The sequence below is a fragment of the Astatotilapia calliptera genome, unplaced genomic scaffold, assembly GCF_900246225.1.
Source record: "Astatotilapia calliptera unplaced genomic scaffold, fAstCal1.2 U_scaffold_35, whole genome shotgun sequence".
NCBI classification, from domain to species: domain Eukaryota; kingdom Metazoa; phylum Chordata; class Actinopteri; order Cichliformes; family Cichlidae; genus Astatotilapia; species Astatotilapia calliptera.
Window position 1 is genome coordinate 125,857 of NW_020535773.1, and position 24,709 is coordinate 150,565.

At 41.0% G+C, this 24,709-nt stretch overlaps 1 protein-coding gene across 1 annotated transcript in view; it reads left to right on the forward strand.

Moving 5' to 3' along the window:
• LOC113018040 (von Willebrand factor A domain-containing protein 5A-like) overlaps positions 1–23,264 on the forward strand; it is a 35,737-nt gene extending 12,473 nt beyond the window's left edge. The window contains exons 6-22 of the mRNA XM_026161115.1: positions 39–153; positions 241–416; positions 519–607; positions 696–840; positions 2,019–2,098; positions 2,189–2,303; positions 6,902–7,060; positions 7,146–7,249; positions 12,360–12,580; positions 16,876–16,896; positions 17,544–17,564; positions 17,865–17,906; positions 20,594–20,632; positions 21,055–21,087; positions 22,152–22,297; positions 22,731–22,854; positions 22,968–23,264. Of these exons, the coding sequence (XP_026016900.1) occupies positions 39–153; positions 241–416; positions 519–607; positions 696–840; positions 2,019–2,098; positions 2,189–2,303; positions 6,902–7,060; positions 7,146–7,249; positions 12,360–12,580; positions 16,876–16,896; positions 17,544–17,564; positions 17,865–17,906; positions 20,594–20,632; positions 21,055–21,087; positions 22,152–22,297; positions 22,731–22,854; positions 22,968–23,047 (1,710 nt within the window). The 3' untranslated portion in view covers positions 23,048–23,264. The remainder of the gene's footprint in view (positions 1–38; positions 154–240; positions 417–518; positions 608–695; positions 841–2,018; positions 2,099–2,188; positions 2,304–6,901; positions 7,061–7,145; positions 7,250–12,359; positions 12,581–16,875; positions 16,897–17,543; positions 17,565–17,864; positions 17,907–20,593; positions 20,633–21,054; positions 21,088–22,151; positions 22,298–22,730; positions 22,855–22,967) is intronic.
• The last annotated feature ends 1,445 nt before the right edge of the window (positions 23,265–24,709 follow it).

The window sequence follows — 24,709 nt, forward strand, 5'->3', positions numbered from 1 at the left end:
TACTGAGAATTAAATATGAATGTGTTTGTGGTGTGCAGGTCAAGCTGGCTGCAGGACACAAGTTTGACAGAGATGTTGAACTGCTGATTTATTACAAAGATGCCCACCAGCCCACCGCTGTGGTGGAGGCAGGACAGGCCTCTGCTGAGCCGGGTGAGTGGAAATGATAGGAGTAGTTGGTTTTTGAACAAACAATGAAAAGCAAATTTAGGTAATTTTTAAAATTTGTTTATTTTTCAGGCTCTCTGATGGGTGATTCAGTGGTGATGGTGAGTCTGTACCCTGAGTTCCCCCAGTCTGTGATGTCTTCAATGGCTTCATGTGGAGAGTTTGTGTTCTTAATGGATCGATCTGGAAGTATGGGCTGTCCTATCACAAACAGCAAGCAGCAGGAAACTCGCATCAGCAGTGCCAGGGTATCTGTATTAAGTTATTACAGTCAGAAAATCTGTCATAGTGTTCCTCTCACATAGTGGGCTCACCATATTTTCCATCCCTCACAATCCTGTTCTCTTAAGGATACTCTGCTGCTCCTGTTGAAGAGCTTACCAATGGGCTGCTATTTCAACATTTACAGTTTTGGGTCTGGATATGAACACATCTTCCCGTGAGTCTCCCCTCATATCGGTCACCCCAAGAAAGGGCCTCTTTAATATCTGAATGGATGTTTCGGTCATGTGTTTATGTGATGGCAGTAAGAGTGTGGAGTACAGCCAGCAGACCATGGAGGAGGCTCTGAAGAAAGTTGAGCAGATGGAGGCTAATCTTGGAGGAACTGAGATCCTGCAGCCCCTCAAACATATTTACAGCCAGCCCTGCATTCCCAATCAGCCAAGACAGGTAACACACACAGTCTGACACCTTCCTGGTTATGGCTCATGTTGGGGATGATCTGCTCATAATAATGTTGGTGGTTCGATCACTGGCTGCACACCAGTGTGTTCTTGAGCCCCAATGCACATGATGCAGAGTGAGTATGTGTGCGAGTAAATGCTTGATAGAAAGTGCTTGGATATAGAAAAAGATCCTGGAGCCCTTCAAACGTACTTACAACCAGCCCTGCATTCCCAGTCAGCTTAGACAGGTAACACAGACACTGGCTTACATTCATTTACTGGAGACTTTAGAAACGTTAGCTAGAGAAAGGTGCTTTGACATAGAACAAAGTGTTTGTATTCACCCATTTTTGTGAATATGTGAAAGAGACATGTTGTATGAAGAGTTAAGTTCTCAAGCAGAGTAGAAAAATCACTTAAAAAAAAAAAAAGCACTCTTCTCCATGCCTGCTTCATGCCCTGGGGGACGGGGCTATGGCTCCCTACACCCTCTAGCAGATCGTTACATGGCGAAACCTTTTGAACACAAGCGCGCCCATTCACACAGGTGTGCACAGGGGTGTTCAACTGTTCACAGACACAAGCTACACCTTTCTTGGCTGCTACCTCAAAGCACATTGTGCACTGTCGGTCCTGCGTGTTGCACAACAACATTCAATATTTAGTATTTACTGTTATTTACACTTAGCTAGACTAAAGCGATGGTGTTGTGTTTATTATGTTGCGCTCTCTCTCTTTTTTTATTTTTTTATTTTTTTTTATTTTCTCTCAACAGGTGATCCAGGAGATTTTTTTTTTCTTTTTTACGTGCCCTTTCTCACTGTCCCTCTTCCCCTCTGTTTTTCTTTTCCTTCCTCTTTCTTTCTCCCTTTCCTATACCCCAGCAATGTCTGTCCCATCTGTAACAACTGAAAATAAAATAAATAATAACAACAAAGGTTGATCAAATGGACCAATACGGCAAAGCAGTGATGATCCACTTGGATAAATCCGTTGGGCATCTTTGTTGGCCTTCAGACAACAATTCTGATGGCTAAAGAATCAAACGGGACGGGCAACAAAAAAAAAACTCTAATAAGATTCAGTCCAATTACCATATCTGAAACCTAACTCGGCTCTCAGAACAAGTTGTGTGTTTGTGGGTCTGATGTTATGTCCTTTTGTGCCAACTCTCCTCTCTAGTTGTTTGTCTTTACTGATGGAGAGGTGGGGAACACCAAAGAAGTGATAGATCTGGTGAAGAAGAACTCAGGTTCTCACAGGTGAAACCACAAAAACACAACCATATCTACACAATTCCCAGAATGTCCAACATGTCCACTGTGTACTCAGAGAAAACTGTTGTATTGCAGGTGTTTCTCTTTTGGGATTGGGGAAGGGGCCAGCTCTGCTCTCATCAATGGGATGGCCAAAGAAGGAGGAGGTCACGCTCAGTTCATCACAGGGACTGACAGGATGCAACCAAAAGTAAGACATTTAACACAATTATGAAGTAGGATAATAACACTATATGAAGGACTTACTAAACATACTTCACCAACTTATAAAAGATATTACATCTTATTTTGCTGGTTTGACTAATGGTAATAAACTTAATCCAATATTTTTGTTTGACACCATCAGCAGATTCCTTAATCTCCCTCAATCTGCTTTCCCTGCCATGTATTCCAGTGACTGCATCAAGTCTGTGTGTCTTCAACTGACTCAAATCTCTTGATCAGTTCTCTTCTTAGAGTTTAAACTAATTTTCTCAACATATCTCCTTGACATTATTTCACCCACTTTTGTCCCATACGTCCCATTATTGCACACGTTTTCCTGCCCAGTGGACATTGTCTGTCCTAAATTCATTAGCAGGTTCTACTTGTCATCTGTCCTTGGCTTTTCTCTATTATAAATCATTCCATTTATCTTACCCAGCGTCTTTCCTCTAGGGAAAACATCCCTCCTTAGATTCCACTGTTTTAGGTCATTATGGGCCAATTTCCAAAGTCTTCAAGAAAGTTGTTGCTTCTCAAAACCACAGCACTGAAACAACTTTATTAAAAAAAAAATGCTAATGGTTAGGGATGGGTACCGGTGTCCGGTGCCATCATGGCACCGGTTCTGACATAAACGGTAGTAACCAGACCGAAAAGCAGCGCACATTTCGGTGCTTTATTTCGGTGCTTTTTTTCCTGAGCTGTGATACACTTCTAGCCAATCATTTTACGTTTCCGAGAATAGTAGGCGGGTCCAGGTACGTGCGTTCTTTTAGAGCAGAGCTACAGATTAAAATGTCCAAGGCGAAGCGGTCAAAAGTCTGGCTGTACTTCACAGCAAAATATGCAAACTCAGCAGCCTGCAACAAGTGCTTTAAGCTGATACTGTGATACTGTCAAAGGAGGTAACACCTCGAATCCGATGAAACACCTGGCGATGCATAGCGGTTTTTTTAAAAGCCCAGAAATGCGCTGTATTTGATAGCTTGCTGCGAGACCTCACACCGAGCACATCTACTGCGGGTGGGTTGGCTGTTATGCAACATCCCCCAAAAACCCGAAGAATAGAGTCCTGGCCTCTAGTCCTGCCAGTGTAGCAGAAATGATGACAGATGATGATGCAGCAGCAGCCGTTCTTCTCTGCATGAGTAGCTTCATGTTGTTCGTGTGTAATTTACGTTGAGTAGGCTAACCACGTTATTACATTAATGCATGTAAGGTGAACTAGCAAACATCATCATAGCTACAAGCAGCTGTCTTCTTGTTTGATGGTAGATACTCCCTTCACCCTGGCCAAAAAGGCTAAAATGACCAAAGAAAAAGTGGGAAACAGTTAAACATGAGAGGTTTTTGGACAAAGTTTGTGTTTTTTCCATTGTTTAAGCACTGCTTCCAGCCAAGAGTGATACCATATATGCCACATAGCTGCAGAAAAGGCTAACATTGTTATCTTTTTACAAAAAAAACCAGCTGAACGTGAGAGGTTTTTGGACAAAGTTTGTGTTCTCCATTCTTTAAGCACCGATTCGAGCACCGTTTAAGCACCGGCACCGTTTCAAAAGTACCGATTTGGCACCGGTATCGGATAAAACCTAAACGATACCCATCCCTACTAATGGTATTGTTATGCACTCGGATAAGAGAAAATATTTCATGTTAGTTGTGCTTGACTTATCTGCAGTCTTTGATACCACTGATCATGCTACTCTTATCACCAGAATACAAAACTAGATGGCATCACTGGTACTGCTGGCAAATGGTTTTCTGCATATTTATTCAACAAATTCATATTAATCAATGTAGTGGTGTGAAAATGTGTTTTCCCCCTTATTTTATATTTGTCTATTTGTCACACTTAAATATGTCAGATCATCAAAAAAAATTGAATATTAGACAAAGATAACACAAGTAAACACAAAATGAAGTTTCTAAATTAACCAGTTTTATATTAAAGGGGGAAAAAGTCCAAACCTACATCGCCCTGTGTGACAAAAATGATTGTGATAACTGGTTGGGCCACCCTTAGCAGCAACTATGTTTCTATGTTTTTAACTAGATTTTTGCATCTTTGCACTCTTTTAATGTTCCTGTACTCATATTAGCTTTTAATTTGTATTTTTTTATATTAAGTTATTTGCATTTTTCTGTGCAATATTGATTATGTATTATGTTAGGAAATGTTGGGATTCTACCCCCCCCCCCCCTTCCCTTGTAGTGGTTTAGTCTAGAATCTATTTTGGCTGTAGCTTAACCAATGAACCAATACCACCTCGTTAATGTCAATTGGTCAGCTGGTTTATTTCTTGAGTTGTAATTGGTCCACTTGGAAATTCTCTTTTTCTGTTTCCTTTTTTTTTTTTCTTTAAACATTAACTGTTGGACATTTTGCAACAACCCTGATGAAGGCCACAAGACAAAACGCGTTGTTCACTTAATAAAGTTGTTCCCTAGAATCTTAAGCGTCGCTGGAGTCTCGGTGTCATCAGATCTTTGTCTTCTCCATGCACTTTGGAAGTTGGTGAAGTTGTGCCAGAAATATTTGTTGCTATCAATGTTCACCAGTGTCCCGTGTTATTGCCATTTGTGGATAATGGCTTTTACTGTGGTTCGCTGGAGTCCCACAGCTTTACAAATGGCTTTCAACACTGACAGATCTAATTACTTTGTTTCTCATATGTCCCTGAATTTCCATGGATCACAGCTTGATGTCTGGCTTTTGAAGATCTTTTGGCCTACTCCACTTTGTCATGCAGCTCCTATTTAAGTGATTTCGTCATTAAGAACAGGTGTGGAAGTAATCAGGTTCAGAAACTGAACTCAGCTTTCCAAAGATGTGATACACAGCAGATCATTTCTGGGCCATATAGGTTTTGTTTGTTTTTTTTGTTTTTTTTTCCCCTCTGACTTTGAGGTGATCATGCTTTTGAGGTCGTGGTGCCCAAACCCTGGAATACTCTTCAGCTTATCTGGAATTTTTGTAATTGTTTTAAACGACTGATGAAAGCACATTTTTATTGGTTAACTTTCCCTTAATCTTTTCCTCTCTATTTTGGGCCATAGTTTGTATGTTGGAATAAATGTTTGACTGTAAGGTTGATTATGTGTCTATTTATGTGTATGTTCAGACATGCATACTAATATTTAATATGTGGTTGTTAATCAAAAACTGAAGTTCTATACATATAGAATAAAAGTAATTGAATTGATTTGATATACCTTTAGTCCCACAAGGGGAAATTTCATAAGGCTGCCGACCTATTGCATGCAATGGCGGCGCCATCTTACCCTCCGACTATACATACATTACACAAACCATCACATGGGGAAGACAGGTCAGAGAGGTATAACAATGGAAAATGCACCACATGAGGAAAGATAAGGAGAAAAATAACTCCCCCAGACTGAGCTCCAACAAGGAGATCAGTTTGAGAACAGAAAAAAACACCACTGCACATAGCACATTAAAAAACTCTTAATACACCAAAGAAACACATGACAAGCAACAGGGGTGGGTAAAGGGTGCAGCATCAGAAGGGAATAAGCGTCGAAGGCGTTTGGAAAGGGAGGGGGGGATGAGTTTGTGCATATCAGTGTATATGTATGTGTGTGCGTGTCCATAGTTCAGCTGAGACAGTGTCCTTCGCCCTGCTAGGCTAAGTAAACAGCTTCCAGCCAACCCAGGTGGCCTTGCATGGAATGGGAAGGAACAGACTAAACACAGTTGTTATCAGGGTGTTGTTGTTCAGCTCCAGCCTTGAGACCGCAGCTAGTGCCAAAGGGGCTATCCGCATGAAGTGATGGTGCTTTTTACTTTAGTGCCAACAGCTCATATGAATTTCAAAGCAGTTCTACAGTCCAACACTGGTCTCTCAATCTCTTGTTGGAGAGCCGCGAGCTTCGCCATACTTGCGTTCTGTGATGTTGTCATTTCTTGTGCTCAAGGAGCCGATTTCTGAGAACTCACGGCAGTGTGCCTCCCCGAGATGTCATCCAATTTCCGCCCAGAGATGTTATTCCGAGCTAGCCCTTCCGAGATGTATCCAGTCTGCAGTCAGAGATCTTATTCTGAGTATTCACAGCAGCCGTAGCCTCTCCAAGATCTTATCCGTGCTGACTCAATGAGCCCATTTTGAGAAACTCACGCCTCTCCCAGCAGGCAGCCTTGCGGGGGTTTGAACAGCCAGTTCTGCTTTCTTAATTCTTCGATAAGTCAGGGCCAAGCCAGCTCCGATCAGCCAGAACCCTGTTACCATGGTTCCGAATAGGTAGATATCTTCAGCACTCAGGCTCACCCAAGCCCAGACTTCTCATTGAGAAAGGGGTGTCAATTGCATTTTGGGACCAGTTGATCCAATTCATAATTCCTCTTTTAGGTTTTAGAGAACAGACTGTGAGAGAATGTTCCAGGGAAAAGTAACACAAAAAACACGACACTAGACAAGGACATAAGAGGCTAAGCAGGGAAGCTAAGGGAGAGGAGTAAAGGAGAAAAGTGCGACCGCCTTCGTCAAGAGCAAGAGCAGTCAAGCATGTCAAGTTAAACATTGAAGCAGCAAATTTGGAGAGTTTTTCTTTATTTTTCAGGTGATGCAGTCGCTGCGATTTGCTCTGCAGCCGGCTGTGGTCGACATCTCAGTCACATGGGATTTACCAAAGGAAGTGTCTGTCACTGTCCTCTCTCCACCAATCACAGCACTTTTCCAGGGTCAGAGGTCACTGATTTATGCCCAGCTCAGTGGACAGGTAAGAGCAGCACCTTCTCATGTTGTTGTTTAGGTATTTGATGACAGTAATTAACGTGACTTCTAACCCTGTGATTCTGTGTCAGTGCTCAGAGGCAGCAGAGGGCTGTGTGACGGTGAAGTACAGCCTGGCAGGTCATCCCTCTGAGAACCAGCTGCACTTCAGTCTCAGCCCTGCAGAGGACACTGGGTAAAACAGTTTAACACAAACGGCACACTTCTGTTTTGAAATGCGAGTGTTGAATTTAAAACAATATTTTCAGAAACATAACTCTACTTACCTCTACTTACTAGAAAACAGTTAATAATACACAGACCTAATGGTGTTTGTCTAGTTTTAAACATGTTTCACTTTTTCTAATCTTATTTTCTTGGATTAGGGGTATCATAATATCTAATAGTATATGATTACTGATCACAAACATTTAGACATGACAGAGGAATCTCAGTCTGCAGTTTCTGGGAAATCAAGAAGCCATTTCTTGACCTCAAGTGAAAAAACTACTGTGCAACAATCTGCCATTTTTACTGTAAAGTACATGAAGAGCACACAGCTTGACCCACACAGGTACCTCTCCAACAGCAACTAATTTGTGCCCTCAGTGCCTCTTTTTGTAAAGCGTGACAGTCATAGTATTTGTTTAGAGAAGAAAACATAGTCTGTCTGACCTTTAGAGGCAAATCTGTCAGAAGCAAAAAGGAATCTATGCAAGATGCTGTTTCGACTCCTTTAGCCTGATAACTGGGGTTAAGTAGAGAAAGACGCAGCACATCTGTCTGGACTATTGGTCACCATCCTCTGTCAATGTGAGTGATATAAACAGAAAATATAGCACAAAGGTAAGTGGTAACTTTATTCCATAATAGATCTTGAAATTATAGCCACTGGCAATACTGCTTCATTATCTTTTAAAAGCATTTTTGGACTTAAATAGCAAAATAACACCTACATTTTACAGTAAGTTCGACACACTGTTATCCATGTTTATCAGATTCTCTTTAAAAATCTTAAAATTTCATTTTGCTTTCTTAACATTGTCTCCATGAAGCCCAGTGACACAAATCAATAGATCAAACTACAGTCATGTCTTTAAGACATCAAGACCTCGGTGAACTCTAATTTCCTGCTTCTAAATTCAGACTAAACTGATGTTATGAGATAGCCTTTATTTGTCAGTTGCAGGTCTTTAACCCACAACCAAGATGACAGACCTTGCTAACCGTACATACAATACAAACATCACATTGGGGAGACAGGTCAGGCCAGGTAGCGAGGAAAAAAACATTGAAATGTGCAACACAAAAGGATAATACAGGAATGCACAGGTATCAACACACCATAACACAATAAACACAGACAAGCAACATGGGAAAGTGTTCCAGTGTGTACATCTGATCTGGGACCGCTGCAATCTTCGACTGCGCCTCCAGCTGACCCGATGTCCACATCATGGGGGAGGTAAGCGTTGGAGGTGGCGTTGGATAGGGAGGGTGACAGTGAGTGCTTATCAGTATATGTATGTGTGTGCGTGTCCAGAGTTCAGCTGAGACAGTGTCCTTCGCCCGCCAGGCTAAGTAAACAGTCTTCCAGCCAACCCAGGTGGCCTTGTAGGGAATGGGAAGGAACAGACTCAACACAGTCGTTATCAGGGAGTTTTTGTTTGGCTCCAGCCTTGAGCCCACCGCTGGCACCAAAGGGGTAGCCGGATTATGATGGTGATTTTTCTTTTGCAAACAACTCATGAGAATTTCAAGCTGTTTTTAACACTCCGACACTGGTCTCTCAATCTCCCGTTAATAGCTGCGAGTTTCTCCATGATGTTATTAGCCGTCGATTCCGTGGTCTTGTCTCTCTTGTGCTCACATAGCAGGTTCTGTAATCTGATGTAATCCAGCTTCCGCCCAGAGATGTTGTTCTGAGTTGATTCTTTCCTGATGTAATCCAACATACATACGCTCAGAGGTGTTATTCTGAGCATTCACTGCAGTCGTAAGCGCCTCCAAGCTCTTAACCATGCTGCCTTCAGTGAGCCCTTTCTGAGAAGTCGCACCTGTCGTTCCAATCCCAGTGGGCAGCCTTGTGGGGGTTTGAACAGCCGGTTCTGCTCTCTTAATTCTCCGATAAGCCAGGGCCAAGTCAGCTCCGATCAGCAAGAACCCTGTTATCATGGTTCCGAATAGGTAGATATCTTCAGCGTCCTCGATCGACAGTCCCGCCAGGCACACAATCCTCTGCCACCTTTCCATTGTGTATCCGGCAGGGGAAGTCCCTCCAGGGCACTTGGGTTCTCCCGAGCCCAGACTTCTCATTAAAGGGTGTCAATAGCATTCAGAGACCAGTTGATCAAATCCATAATTCTCTTTTAGGTTTTAGATACAGACTGTGAGAGAGTGTTCCAGGGAAAGTAATACAAAAAAGACACGAGACTAGGCAAGGACATAAGAACTAGCAGGGAAGATAAGGGAGAGGAGAAAAAGTGCGTCCGCCTCCTCCGAGAGCCAAAGAAAGAAATAGCTTTGTCTTTGACCCTAAAAATCTTCACAACATTGTGTCTGACCAGATATTTAATAGCTTTACTTTGAACTACAGCAAGGCTGTGAAGAATCCTGGAGCCAGTTTTGATCTGATATATCTTTTAATTGACATGTTTTAGTATTTAGTATTTATTTATTTATTGTCATTGTCAAGAACAATGAAATTGCGTTTGGGGCTTCCATACAACCCAAAAAAAAGAAGAAAATAATAAAAAAAACCCAAATATTTAGCACTATTTTCATTTATTTGTGCAAGATGTCTAAAACGAGAAACATCCTGTCTCAAAGTGATGCTGAGAAATTTGTTAATGAAAAAATTAGAGCATTTATTGCTTTAGGTTGGACTATTGTAATTCATTATTATTCATCACTGCAAAAGCTCCACAAAAAAAACTTCAGTTAATCGAAAACACTGCAGTGAGAGTACTAAAAGTACCAACTCTCACTCTCTCTCACACTTTCTCAAGTGCACACACACACTCACTGACTCTGTCTGCCTCCTTCTCACCCCCAAACAGTCTCAACAGACGATTGTCTCTCCATGACCCTGGTTCTGCCAAAGGTTTATTCTTGTTTAAAGAGAACTTTTCCTTCCTCCTATTGCCAAGTGCTTGCTCATGGGGAGCATCTGGTCATTATTTTTTTCTCTAATATTTTTAAGCTTATATCCAAATTGAATTAAATTAACTGCCTAATTGCAAATTATAATAATTTATACTGCCTATCAAAGTGACCCTGGGGTTTTTTGCTAAGCTGCAGCCTTTCTTTACTGTAACTCCTGTTTAAAATTATTTTAATTATGTCTATATCCAAAACAAATACCACAACACTGAAGTCTAGGAAATGGGTCCAGTTTTTGTTTCAACTGAAGCACAGCTCAGGGATCTCTTAAACTGATTTATTCTTTTTGTACTTCTCAAAGTACGAAAAAACAAAACAAAAAACGTTTCCAAAGTAACTTCAAATTTCGCACAGCCAGTAAAACCAACCAGCTCAGTGTATACATGGGTAACTCCGTAAAATCAACACGGGACTTCTGCCTATCCGTCTACGATTTTCATAAAAATGTTATGGTGTGGGCACATATGAGTGCTGTGAAAATTTCACTTCAAAATTGAAATATTACTCAAGATATGTTTCTTTGAAAAATGCTCTGTCAACCCTCTTTTTTTTTTTTCTTTTTTTTTTTTTTTCTTTTTCTCAAACAGCCACTTCTGCGCTTGTGAAGTGGCTGTTTGGTCTCTCCAATGTAGAGGTCTGGGCATTCCTCGCTGCACTGTACAGCATACACCACATTCTTAAGTCTGCGTTTTGGAGTTTTGTCTCATAGAGATTTGTCTATGTTGCGCATGGCACAACACAGAAGAGCCACCTCCACAGGACAAGACTCAGCAGTCCATCTGCATCTTAAGGATAAAGGACACTCTTTCAAGGATGCCAATGTTCACATTTTGGACAGAGAGGACAGATGGTTTGAAAGAGGAGTGAAAGAAGCCATCTATGTCCACTGTGAGCGACCATCTTTGAACAGAGGCGGTGGTCTACGACACCAACTCTCTGCCATCTATAATCCAGTTTTGAGTTCCCTCCCCAGACGCCTTAACGCCCACTCACATCCTGGGCCATCTGACCTCAGGAATTTGCATAATAGGGTGGGGCCAGGTTTCACAATGAGCTCACCCGAAACTCTGGCTGATTGGGACCCACACCCAGTTTCACACCTTGGCTCAGGCGATTAGAGGATCATCAGGGGGTCCTCTTGTCCCTCTGTGGGGGGTTACTCCCACTAGGTTTAAATCTGGGACTCCCCACCATTTGACCTTAGAACTGAAGAAGCTTCTCGGATGAGAGGTGAAACGGCTTCAAGCAACTTAAAGAAGTCCAGACGCTTTTCTTTGCAAGCTCCTTTGAATACACAGATATGGGTATACAGATTTGGTCAATTTTGTTCATTCTTCCAAAAGGACATTTGTTAGGTCACACATCGATCACGTTGAGTTCAGGACTCTGTGCAGGTCAATTCTCACCAGTCTCGCTCATCATGTCTTTATGGACCTCACTTTGTGCACTGTTGCACAGTCATTCTAGAACAGCGAGGGGTTATCCCCAAATTGTTCCTGCAAAGTTGGGAGCATGAAACTGCAATTTTAGGAGAAATTATACTTTTGTTAGCTTTGGCTGGTTTTGTCACATCACAGTACTGTTTGTTTGAAAGGTAAACGTGAGTACAAAGTTGTTCTGAAGTGAAGACTGAGAGATTTGTTTGACTATCCTGACTGGGCGTGGTTTAAATTTTCTTTTGTGGTGATATACTATTTTATCCAGTACCAAGCTGTCTATTAGCAAATGCACTTGCACATTATTTTTGGCAGGAGAGGTCCTTTTATAAAGGAGATAAAATTACAAAAAGAGATGTATTGATTACCAAAAACATAGATAAGTCTAAGTAAAATCAGCTACTGGTAGAGGATGAGATAAAGAAGGAACATTCAAGGAACTATGTCAATTGTGGTGATGCCGAACAAGATAAAAATGTTGTGTAGTTTTCTGATTAATCTTATTCTGAATTAGTTTAACACTCAGTTTAACACTTTTTGTTCTAGGTTACATGTATTTGATTTAAATAAAGAACGTTCTCATTTTGGGAAAGCAGTGGATCAAAATTGTTAGCCTGCTTGTGTGTAAATCTTTTTGTTGTTTTAAAGTGATGAAAAGGAAATGGATGGAAAGGAAATTATTGTGGTTTTGTGCCTTCTTGTCTGCAGGCTAACAGTCCACAGGTTGGGTGCTCGGACTCTGATTCGCTCCCTGGAGATGGATGAGAGAGAGAACAGAGGACAGCAAGATGGAGGAGTGAAGGAGAAGGTGGTGCAACTCAGTGTCCAATCAGGAGTGAGCAGTTCTTTCACTGCCTTCATTGCTGTCAACAAAGACAACAGCGAAATGATTCAAGGACCTCTTGTGCGCAGAAATATTCCAACACCCCGTGAGTTTATTTCAAAAGAAAAAATAAAACTCTGTCAGGCACAGACTGAAGATGAAGATAGACTTGAATTAAGGGGTATTTATTGTAAGGGGTACAATGATATATTGAAAAGCAGACTATAAGAGTCACAGACAGTACAAATATAAAGAAAAGTTGGTTATGGCAAAAAGTAAGATTCAGTAGCAAAAAAATGATGCAAGGAATCAAGATACCAAGATGGATGTTAACACCACGGACCCACACAGCGTTCGAACACAGTTAAATTGTCACACACACACACACACACACACACACACACACACACACACACACACACAATATTTCCTCTTCTGCAACTTGACCACCAATCCTCCTGTTCGGCACCTTATGTTTCCCAAAAGCTTGCAGCTGGCCTTCTCTCTGCTGGTCCCCAGCATAACTAAAAACGTGAGAGTGTTCGTGAGCCTAATTCCCTCCACCTGGACCTCAGCCTCCCTGGGACTGGCCCTGGAGTCTGCTGCACCACCCTTCCACTGCAGCGGCGCCATAGACCACACCCCTGCCACACAATCCCAATGTCTGACTGAGGCCCAGGCCGCATCTGGCTCCCCCTGTGTAAACGGGAGAGGAAATTGTCCATGACCATCTGTGGCCTATGGACCACCTTGAACCTAAAGGGCTGTAAAGTCAGGTACCACCAAGTGACCCAGGTGCACTGTAGCGGGACGTGGTCTGAGCAGAGTGCGAACGAGTGTCCCAGGAGGTAATAACGAAGGGAATTGACCGCTCACCGGATCACCAGACAATCATTCTCCACCATGCTGTATTTTGCTTCTGGCTGATGTAAAAGAACAAGGCGGTTAACCCCTCTTACCTGCTGGGACAAAGCGTCCCCCAGCCTTCTGTTCAAGGCATCCGTGTGCAGGATGAAAGGGAGGGAAAAGTTTGTGGAGGAGTAGCTCCCCACAGAGAGCCTTTTTCACCTGCACAAACACTGCTTGGCATTGCTCCACCCACTGGATCAGATCTGCGGCACCCTTTCAGGTGAGATCTGTCAAAGGACTGAAACTAGGCATGAACTGGTTATGGTACCCCACCAGGCCCAGGAACTGCCTCACCTCCTTTTAGGTCTTGGGGCGCGGGGAGGATACAGTGGCAGTTGTCTTCTCCATCTGTACGCACCTGCCCACACCCCAAGTGCTAACCCAGATGCTGTACTTCCCTCCATCTAAATGCACATTTCTTAGGGTTTGCCCTGAGCCCTGCCTGCTGCAGAGTCTTCAGGACCGCAACCACCTGCTGCACATGTGCACCCAGGTGTTACTGTGGATGATAACATCATCTAGGTGAGGCCGCCCCACCCAGTCCATGGGGCTTTGGGCAAGCCGAACAAAAGTGTGAAGAATTGGTACAAACCATACACAGTGGAGAAGGCTTTTTTTTGCAGACAAGGGAATGTGCCAGTAGCCCTTGGTTAAATCTAGCATTGTGCAAAATTTTGGCAGTGCCTAACTCGTCCAGAAGCTCGTCTATCCTGGGCCATGGGGTAGGCCTCAAACCGTGACATTTCGTACATTATGTGCCGTGCGACTTTTCTATTAACCCTATTTTCAGCATCTCGGTGGCTTTTAAGCACCAACAACTGGGTGTGTTCCTCCTCTGTGCGAGTGTCACGGCTTACTCGTTCAATGATACAAAGTACGGGTAGGGCCACATGGCTTTAGGGCACACCAAGTGACCATCAATTACTATCTTGGTCAAAGGCTGAGCGTAGGGTGTCGTCACGAGACTGCTCCAGTGGAAAATCTTCTGTGGGGCGAATGATCCACTCAGGCGGGGCCTCATGAAAAGGACCCACCACTTCTTCTCCCCAGGAGTCAGCGTTGGACAACCCCGCGTCACCACGTAGCACCACGCAGACACTACAACCTACAACTGGTCGTGATCACATCCCAACATACTGGCCCAAAAGTTTATTAAATCTCAGCCAATTCATCCCCAAAGTCAGGGATGCGACAGGTGCCAACTAACTGCAGCCTTTATTCTATGTGTGTTTCCCTTAACTTAAATACGCAGCGGCACTATGGGATATTTGTGGATGTCCCCATGCACACATCTAACCTCCACCCGCTCCGCCTCCAACAATGTGCAACGGGAAACAAGGGTTTGGTGGAGCAGAGTCTGCGTGCAGCCCACGTCCACCAAAGCCTGGCGTATACCACGGAAGGCTCAGAGCCACTGTCTGGCCCTGTCATCACAGTAGTGACTGCCACCGCTGTGGCCCAGAAGATTTCCAAGAACATCTGGGGAGTCATCATCACAGATCCACACAACGTTCGATCACACATGATGCCTCCTAATCAGCAACTTGACCCCCGAGCTTCCTGTTCAGCACTTTGTTTCCCAGCGCATCTTGCAGCAGTTTTTAAAATTTTGTTTACAGGGAGTGCAGAATTATTAGGCAAGTTGTATTTTTGAGGAATAATTTTATTATTGAACAACAACCATGTTCTCAATGAACCCAAAAAACTCATTAATATCAAAGCTGAATGTTTTTGGAAGTCGTTTTTAGTTTGTTTTTAGTTTTAGCTATTTTAGGGGGATATCTGTGTGTGCAGGTGACTATTACTGTGCATAATTATTAGACAACTTAACAAAAAACAAATATATACCCATTTCAATTATTTATTTTTACCAGTGAAACCAATATAACATCTCCACATTCACAAATATACATTTCTGACATTCAAAAACAAAACAAAAACAAATCAGCGACCAATATAGCCACCTTTCTTTGCAAGGACACTCAAAAGCCTGCCATCCATGGATTCTGTCAGTGTTTTGATCTGTTCACCATCAACATTGCGTGCAGCAGCAACCACAGCCTCCCAGACACTGTTCAGAGAGGTGTACTGTTTTCCCTCCTTGTAAATCTCACATTTGATGATGGACCACAGGTTCTCAATGGGGTTCAGATCAGGTGAACAAGGAGGCCATGTCATTAGTTTTTCTTCTTTTATACCCTTTCTTGCCAGCCACGCTGTGGAGTACTTGGACGCGTGTGATGGAGCATTGTCCTGCATGAAAATCATGTTTTTCTTGAAGGATGCAGACTTCTTCCTGTACCACTGCTTGAAGAAGGTGTCTTCCAGAAACTGGCAGTAGGACTGGGAGTTGAGCTTGACTCCATCCTCAACCCGAAAAGGCCGCACAAGCTCATCTTTGATGATACCAGCCCAAACCAGTACTCCACCTCCACCTTGCTGGCGTCTGAGTCGGACTGGAGCTCTCTGCCCTTTACCAATCCAGCCACGGGCCCATCCATCTGGCCCATCAAGACTCACTCTCATTTCATCAGTCCATAAAACCTTAGAAAAACCAGTCTTGAGATATTTCTTGGCCCAGTCTTGACGTTTCAGCTTGTGTGTCTTGTTCAGTGGTGGTCGTCTTTCAGCCTTTCTTACCTTGACCATGTCTCTGAGTATTGCACACCTTGTGCTTTTGGGCACTCCAGTGATGTTGCAGCTTTGAAATATGGCCAAACTGGTGGCAAGTGGCATCTTGGCAGCTGCACGCTTGACTTTTCTCAGTTCATGGGCAGTTATTTTGCGCCTTGGTTTTTCCACACGCTTCTTGCGACCCTGTTGACTATTTTGAATGAAACGCTTGCTTGTTCGATGATCACGCTTCAGAAGCTTTGCAATTTTGAGACTGCTGCATCCCTCTGCAAGATGTCTCACTATTTTTGACTTTTCTGAGCCTGTCAAGTCCTTCTTTTGACCCATTTTGCCAAAGGAAAGGAAGTTGCCTAATAATTATGCACACCTGATATAGGGTGTTGATGTCATTAGACCACACCCCTTCTCATTACAGAGATGCACATCACCTAATATGCTTAATTGGTAGTAGGCTTTCGAGCCTATACAGCTTGGAGTAAGACAACATGCATGAAGAGGATGATGTGGGCAAAATACTCATTTGCCTAATAATTCTGCACTCCCTGTAGTATGTAAATCAATGCCAATGTGTGCTCAAGCAGCCATGGGTAATTAAAAGCATTCAATCTGGCTCTTAAAGGATAATAAACAAGTGCTATAAATGCTGCAGCGACCAATAAGACTAAGCTTTACTTGCAGACACATTTGGGAAGTGAGAGTAATAAGTTCTGAAATGCCACAGTATTGTATTGCATCGCATCACATCACAAATACTGTTTGTAGTGTTTGTGTTATATTTCTGCTTCCCTAAAATAACAAAGTTCTTTTTAACAAATTCTTATGAAATATTTGACTTTTTTTTTTTTTTTAACATCCTAGGTGTCTTCGCCATGGCATGTAGTAAGTAGAAGTTGAATATCAGAGTAACACACATCTGCACATCTATACATTTCTAACAATAAATAGAAACAAGCCAAAATATTTCTGTTTTAACTTATTCGAAATGTTTTGTTATATTTGGAATATTAGTGAAGATCTTTAATACTTACAATACTACCTGTGAGGCACTGCAGTAATATCAGAATTTAATTATTTTACTAGTTTATTTATTATTGTTGGCTAATCCTCTAGGTTTTTTGTTTTTGTTTTTTAAATTATTATAACCTGGTGAAGTGAGGCTGAGTGATTTTTGTGGCACACAGTGCTTGATGCAGAATGACCACAAAATGAGAAAAAAATTAACTGGAAAAAAAAATCTAAACACTAGAGAACAAATTGGAATTAACAAGTTGTATAAACCAAGGTGTTGAGCAAGAGGTAAATACAGCAGGGATCAATCAGACAACATGATGCAGGTGAGGAAACTTTACTGGTAGACATGTCAGGAACGTTACGACATGAAAACAGAATAACCAGACTGAACAGATAGACATTGTATATATTTTGAACACTGTTTGTATTATTTGTGTTGCATTGGTATATCAGCCTGTGAATGTTAAAAAGTATGAAATTAAATGTCTGGACCTATTTGTTTGTTTACATAATAGGGAAGATGGCCAGGCCAATGTGTAAGTAAAAAGTGAATGACAATACACCACATATTTGTGCGTTTTTTTTTTTCTTTTTTTTTAAAAAGAGGACTAACTTGTTAACCTTTTTGAAATGTTAGATGTGCAATACTGTATGCAAACAGCTGCAATATTTGCTTGGATAACCTTTGTAATGGGCTGTGTCCCAAAGTGAAGGCTTTTATCTGATAACCTCAGTCTGTTTAAGATCGATTTATACATTTTTAAAGCGGTGTTGTTCAGACTGTTGTAATCATTCACCCTGAATTTTTTATTTTTTATTTTTTTTTGTAAATATAGTGTGCATGGATGCTGCTCCATTTCCTGCTCCATCCGCTTTTAGTAAGTAAAAGCTGAGTGACAACACACATCTACACATACACATTTCTGAGAATAAAAACAAAGAAACCAACATATTTGTTTTTGCGCTTATTTGAAATGTTAAATGTCAAACATTAACTACACAGTTGCTGCAGTATTTGTTTTGACAGTTGTTGTAATTGGCTGATTCCTTAGTCAGCAATTAAAGATGTGCAAGCTTTTACAGTGGCTTGCAAAAGTATTCGGCCCCCTTGAACTTTTCCACATTTTGTCACATTACAGCCACAAACATGAATCAATTTTATTGGAATTCCACGTGAAAGACCAACACAAAGTGGTGTACATGTGAGAAGTGGAATGAAAATCATACATGATTCCAAACATTTTTTTTTTTTTTACAAATAAATAACTGAAAAGTGGGGTGTGCGTAATTATTCAGCCCCCCCGAGTCAATTGGGGGGGCTGCAATTACCCTAAAAGACTGGCAGCTGTATGTCTCTACCAGCTTTGCACATCTAGAGACTGAAATCCTTGCCCATTCTTCTTTGCAAAACAGCTCCAGCTCAGTCAGATTTGATGGACAGCGTTTGTGAACAGCAGTTTTCAGATCTTGCCACAGATTCTTGATTGGATTTAGATCTGGACTTTGACTGGGCCATTCTAACACATGGATGTGTTTTGTTTTAAACCATTCCATTGTTGCTCTGGCTTTATGTTTAGGGTTGTTGTCCTGCTGGAAGGTGAACCTCCGCCCCAGTCTCAAGTCTTTTGCAGACTCCAAGAGGTTTTCTTCCAATACTGCCCTGTATGTGGCTCCATCCATCTTCCCATCAACTCTGACCAGCTTCCCTGCCCCTGCTTAAGAGAAGCACCCCCAGAGCATGATGCTGCCACCACCATATTTGACAGTGGGGATGGTGTGTTCAGAGTGATGTGCAGTGTTAGTTTTCCGCCACACATAGCGTTTTGCATTTTGGCCAAAAAGTTCCATTTTGGTTTCATCTGACCAGAGCACCTTCTTCCACATGTTTGCTGTGTCCCCCACATGGCTTGTGGCAAACTGCAAACGGGACTTCTTGTGGTTTTCTGTTAACAATGGCATTCTTCTTGCCTCTCTTCCATAAAGGCCAACTTTGTGCAGTGCACAACTAATAGTTGTCCTATGGACAGATTCCCCCACCTGAGCTGTAGATCTCTGCAGCTCGTCCAGAGTCACCATGGGCCTCTTGGCTGCATTTCTGATCAGCGCTCTCCTTGTTCGGCCTGTGAGTTTAGGTGGAAGGCCTCGTCTTGGTAGGTCTACAGTTGTGCCATACTCCTTCCATTTCTGAATGATCGCTTGAACAGTGCTCCGTGGGATGTTCAAGGCTTGAGAAATCTTTTTGTAGCCTAAGCCTGCTTTAAATTTCTCAATAACTTTATCCCTGACCTGTCTGATGTCTAAATCCAATCGAGAATCTATGGCAAGATCTGAAAACTGCTGTTCACAAACGCTGTCCATCTAATTTGACTGAGCTGGAGCTGTTTTGCAAAGAAGAATGGGCAAGGATTTCAGTCCCTCGTTGTGCAAAGCTGGTAGAGACATAGCCTAAAAGACTGGCAGCTGGAATTGCAGCAAAAGGTGGTTCTGCAAAGTATTGACTCAGGAGGCTGAATAATTACGCACACCCCACTTTGCAGTTATTTTTTTGTAAAAAATGTTTGGAATCATGTATGATTTCCGTTCCACTTCTCACGTGTACACCACTTTGTGTTGGTCTTTCACGTGGAATTCCAATAAAATTGATTCATGTTTGTGGCTGTAATGTGACAAAATTTTCGTCCCCCTTGACAAAAGTTCAAGGGGGGCGAATATTTTTGCAAGCCACTGTACTTATAGTACAATTTATGACAAGCTGCAAGTCACAATAATGACCTCAGAAGCTTAACTAAACTTAACTTGCTGATCTAAACAGCAAATGAAATGTCTAACTTTCACAACATTTTCATACAAGCATCATAATCTAGCTGCGATTCCTTCCATGTGAAATGTATTTTTCTGAATTAGTAAATAATTAGAAATCTAACTTATTAAAATGTGGCCCTATTAAAACTGTGACAGATACCATCCCTTTGTGAGATTCAGAGAAGGCTGTATGTGTATGTTTGGCTCCTTCAACAATGCAGTGATTTCTTCTTCACTGCACAAAAGAGTAAAAACAATGAAAGAGATCATTTAATAAGTCAATGTGTCCAAAATTTGAATGTTTAAATGTAGGTGATGTTTATCAGCATTTAGATTTAAATACAGTTTAAATATTGTAGTAATGTTTTAACTTGCTGTGAGACTCTCCAAAGACGAAAACTTAGTGTGATGTGGAGACATCACATGTTAACATGAAATATGAACCTGATTTTCTCATGGTAATTTGCTTTCCTTAAAGATAAAGACCGATGAATGTGAATAAAAGGACAGAATATCTGAGTCATGTTCAGATTATCTAAAAGCAAAAAGTGAGATTGACTTTAAAATATTTGTTCCAAGAAATCAAGATTCTAATTAGAAAGGTTACAATGATATACACTTAAATACTTTTATACTATTTGTTTTGTATTTGTATATCAACAGGTCAGTAATTTAGTGTTCCTTAGTACGTTTCATAAGAATTTGCTGACGTTTTTTTTGTGCGTGTGTTAAATTCTTTCTTTCTTTCTTTTTTACATTATAGTGCCCAACTCCATGGCAAAGTGTGAGAGAACTACCAAGGGTAAATAGAACCTAAATGACACATTTAAACATCTATGTAAATGTGTAGATGTGTGTAGATGTACATGTGGAAAAAACCCATCATGTTTTGTTTTGTTTTTTTTGTTTTGTTTTTTTAACTTATTTCACATGTGAAATATGCAGTACTTTATGTATAAGACCATTATTACTGCTGGTTATAATGGGCTGTATCTTTAAAGAGAAAGTGAAGGTTGAGTCATGTATTTTATTTTATTTTTTTAATTTGTGTGTGTGTGTGTGTGTGTGTGTGTGTGTGTGTGTGTGTGTGTAAGTAATAATTTTCAAGTCACTAATCACCTCAGAAGCAAGAAATATTGCCTGATATTTCTTAAGTAAATCAAATGTAATGTCTTCATCTCATGCCATCCTCTTTTGTTTTATCATTTTAATCTTGTGATGTAGAGTCTATCTTTCGAGGAGTTGTACATGACATGGGTAAGTAAAACACATTTCTATTCATACGGTAGTAATCACATAGTGTGGTCCTCCATGTGTGTATGTGTATAAGTAACATATGTATGTAGAGACAGTACGTAGTCTCAAAAGGGTTGCAAATGCGTATTGATGTACAGATGTACGCATTTTGAAATTAGTTTTAGGTGAGGTCAGATTGCTTCGTATTTGTGTGTGAATTCAAGCTGGTGTGAGTCTTCAAAAGTCACACCCAAGTCATTGTACACACTTGTGTGGGTTAGGTTTATGGATCAATCCTTTTGAACACATTTTTCTTCATATATGCATCAGTTAGAGGAGCAAACAAGCAATAAAAAGAGTACATACAGAAAAACCAATTTTAATAAATGTAAGAATCCATGTTTTGTACTTGTAATTTAGGCATTTCTGTGAATACACAAACAGTTAGACACAGAGGAAATTATGTGAGCTGTTACATGTAGGAGTTGGTATGGTGGTCCGGAACATCATGTATGTCAGGGTTTGTTTGTGCCTCTGGAAATTATTATTTTCTTAATGTGTGTGAACCCATCAGTTATAATTGCAGGGTTAGAATAAAATAAGAAAAAAAAGCATGTATATTCTTGGTAGACATGAAGGGAATTTAACATCGAGTGGAAGTGACTGCACAATGTTTAGTTCAGTTGCTTAGATAATGAGATCCAGTTTTCTGCCATTGAATAATTAGTCTTGTATTCTAATAAATCAGGTCAAAACAATTTAATTCATTGGCCATATATTTTCTCTGTTAAGCATGTGAACCGCATACTTTACATCATAATTTATCAAGCTTTCAACTCACTTACTTTCAGATGGTATTCATTAAAACCTCGGTAATTGATGGCGTGTTATTGCCAGCTTTTATTTTTATTTAATAAGTTCACACTGTTGAAAACATTTTATTTGTGATGTTGATCTCAAATACATAAATGTTTATTTGTTGCATAGTTTACAAGAAGGTGGTTTATGCACTGGTTTATAGAGTTCTGTCTTCTCATCTAACACCATAATCGGGTCTAGTTTTTATTTCATTTTTGGTTTTCCAGCTGCTGCCCCCGAGCAGCCACCCAGAGACCCTTTGCTGCACTTAGTCTCCCTGCAGGGGGCGTCTGGCTGCTGGCTGCTTGATCCAGCTCTGGCTACTGCACTGGGAAAGACCAACGAGGAGGTGGAAAAGTCAAAGCCTGAAAAGGTGGACTTTTTTCAGTTTCAATAATAACAAACAAAATGATAATGTTAGTTATTGTAAGTCAGATGCTTCATGCTCATGTTCCATGATTTGAACAGAAACACATGATGTAATTAAAAACACAACAAAAAACAAATGACAATGAAGTCAAACCAAATGTAGGCCTTGAAAATAAACATCTGTATATCAGAAGCTAAAACACTGGTGGTAATCACACGTCTAGACAGAAATTCTTTTGGGATTACATCAGGAACAGCATCCAGTGTAATAATCTGCCAAATCAAATATGCAGAGCTACACAACTTGGTGACCCCTTGTGACTAAGCAGCCAGAAATAACTAATACTACTGGTTGTAGAAAGTAAAATCATGTAGGATTTTTTTTTCTTTGTGTGTCCTCTCTGTTTTATTTTATTGTCTTTGATTTGTTGAATTAGGCCAACAGTGAAGTGTGGGCCACCATTTTGGCTCTGATCTGGCTTCATGGTTTCAAGATGGATGCAAAGGACGAGTGGGAGCTTCTGGCTATGAAGGCTGCCTCATGGCTCCGTGCTCAGAATGGTAGTAGCAATGATAATAACAGATAAAATGCTTAAAAAAATTGTTTATGCTACAATCTACTTTCTCTTCCCCCCCATACATTCATTGCTTTAATGTCTGTGTTGTGTTTTCAGCACCGTGTGTGACAGAGTGTGTGGATGCTGGAAATGTCCTGTTGGGCTGCAGTGTGAAGAAAGAAGCTCTGGGCCTATGAGGGTTTTCTGAAAGTGGCTTGGTGAACAGAAGCATTTCTACTTACACCATACTGCATTAGACTTGGTGTTGCTTTGTGAAATCTAACATTTTATAATTGTTATAAAAACACAACTGTTCTTTGACTATAAAATGTTATTTTACATTTGAGCCAAATTTGACTTTAATGTTCAGAATGATCTGAAAACCCATAATACACTGTAAAGATTAGACATCTACTGTGTGTGCATGTGTCCATTCTTTTTCTCTCCCACTAGATCCCACCCCCTGCACGCACAAACACATCTTCCAACCACACACCCCCATATTTTGCTCCATTGCAGTTTCTTTCACACCTCAAACATTTAGTAAACAATTAAGCAAATACAAGTAATCTGCAATAAATTACAGGTAGTAATAAAATAAACTACTAACTCTTTTACACTACGTCCGCACCTACACGGGTATTTTTGAAAACGCAGCTGTTTCGTCCACACGTAAACGGCGTTTCGAATCACCAAAAATGGAGATTTTTTATTTATTTATTTTTTTTAAACTCATTTTTTGCGTTTACGTGTGGACGAGGAATACAGAGTTGGTCACACAACGTCAAAGGTATGTGCCTTTTTCACGTCACGCTGTGCGCCATGTTATTGTTTACATTGTTTACGTTATGAATTACAGAATGGCAGAGACAAAATACTGTTAATCTGACTATCTGCAGGTTTTACACGCTTACACACGCAGTTACTGTCCCTCCATTTAGAAAGGCAGAGTCGTCACGGTGTGATTTTACGTGTAGTGTTTTTTTTTCTTCATGTGTAATAATATTCAACATTGCTATCAATACATTTTTCAAAAAATGCCTCTCTGTGCAAAGTGGGTTTAAAAACATAAACAGCTGTGGGATACTGTTTGTCCGTGATTTGAACAGCCCAGCGCTGCTCCCGACACAGGGAAAACCAATTCTGCAGGTGAAACCAAGGGAAGATATGCTTCACCATATTTTCTAGTCTTTGGCTTAGAATGAAGTTGGTTTGGAAACATATTCAGCTATGCTTCATCTCCTGCTTTGCATCTCCTGCGCCTTTACATTCAGAGCCATTGCGCGCCCCCCCCCCCAGGGGGTGGGCCCCACACTTTGGGAAGGTCTGCACTAGATGGTGATAATGTGCATACTTGGTTACTTTTGACTTGTTTCAAAGCCAATTTCAGCCGTTCCACTTCCTTCACTTCAGGATGCTTGTGAGATACTTTTAACAATGGGAAAAATTAAAGAAAGTCAGTGAAGATCTAGGAAGGAGAATTTTAGGTTTGGATAAACTAAACTGCAAACTGTGATTATCAGTTTGAAAAAATGCATGTATGAAAAAGTTATTTGGATGTTCTTCCTGATAGGACGTTCAGGAACACCCAAGCATCCCAACTCATCAGCAGCACACTAACAGTGTTTTGAACACATTTAAATTTAATAAGTGCTTTTTAATTATTCTGTGGAGTTGAAGATGGCAAACAAATTTCTTAGTTATTGGTGCGAGGTGACAGTGCTAAACATCACATCAACATGCTATCCAAAATACAGACAAACGTCTGGAAATCAACTCACAAAAAAGTCCAGATGAGGATTCAGTTTCTCTTACTTGATCTGAAAAGTGATCCTTTATAAAACTGCTCAGGTACCTCA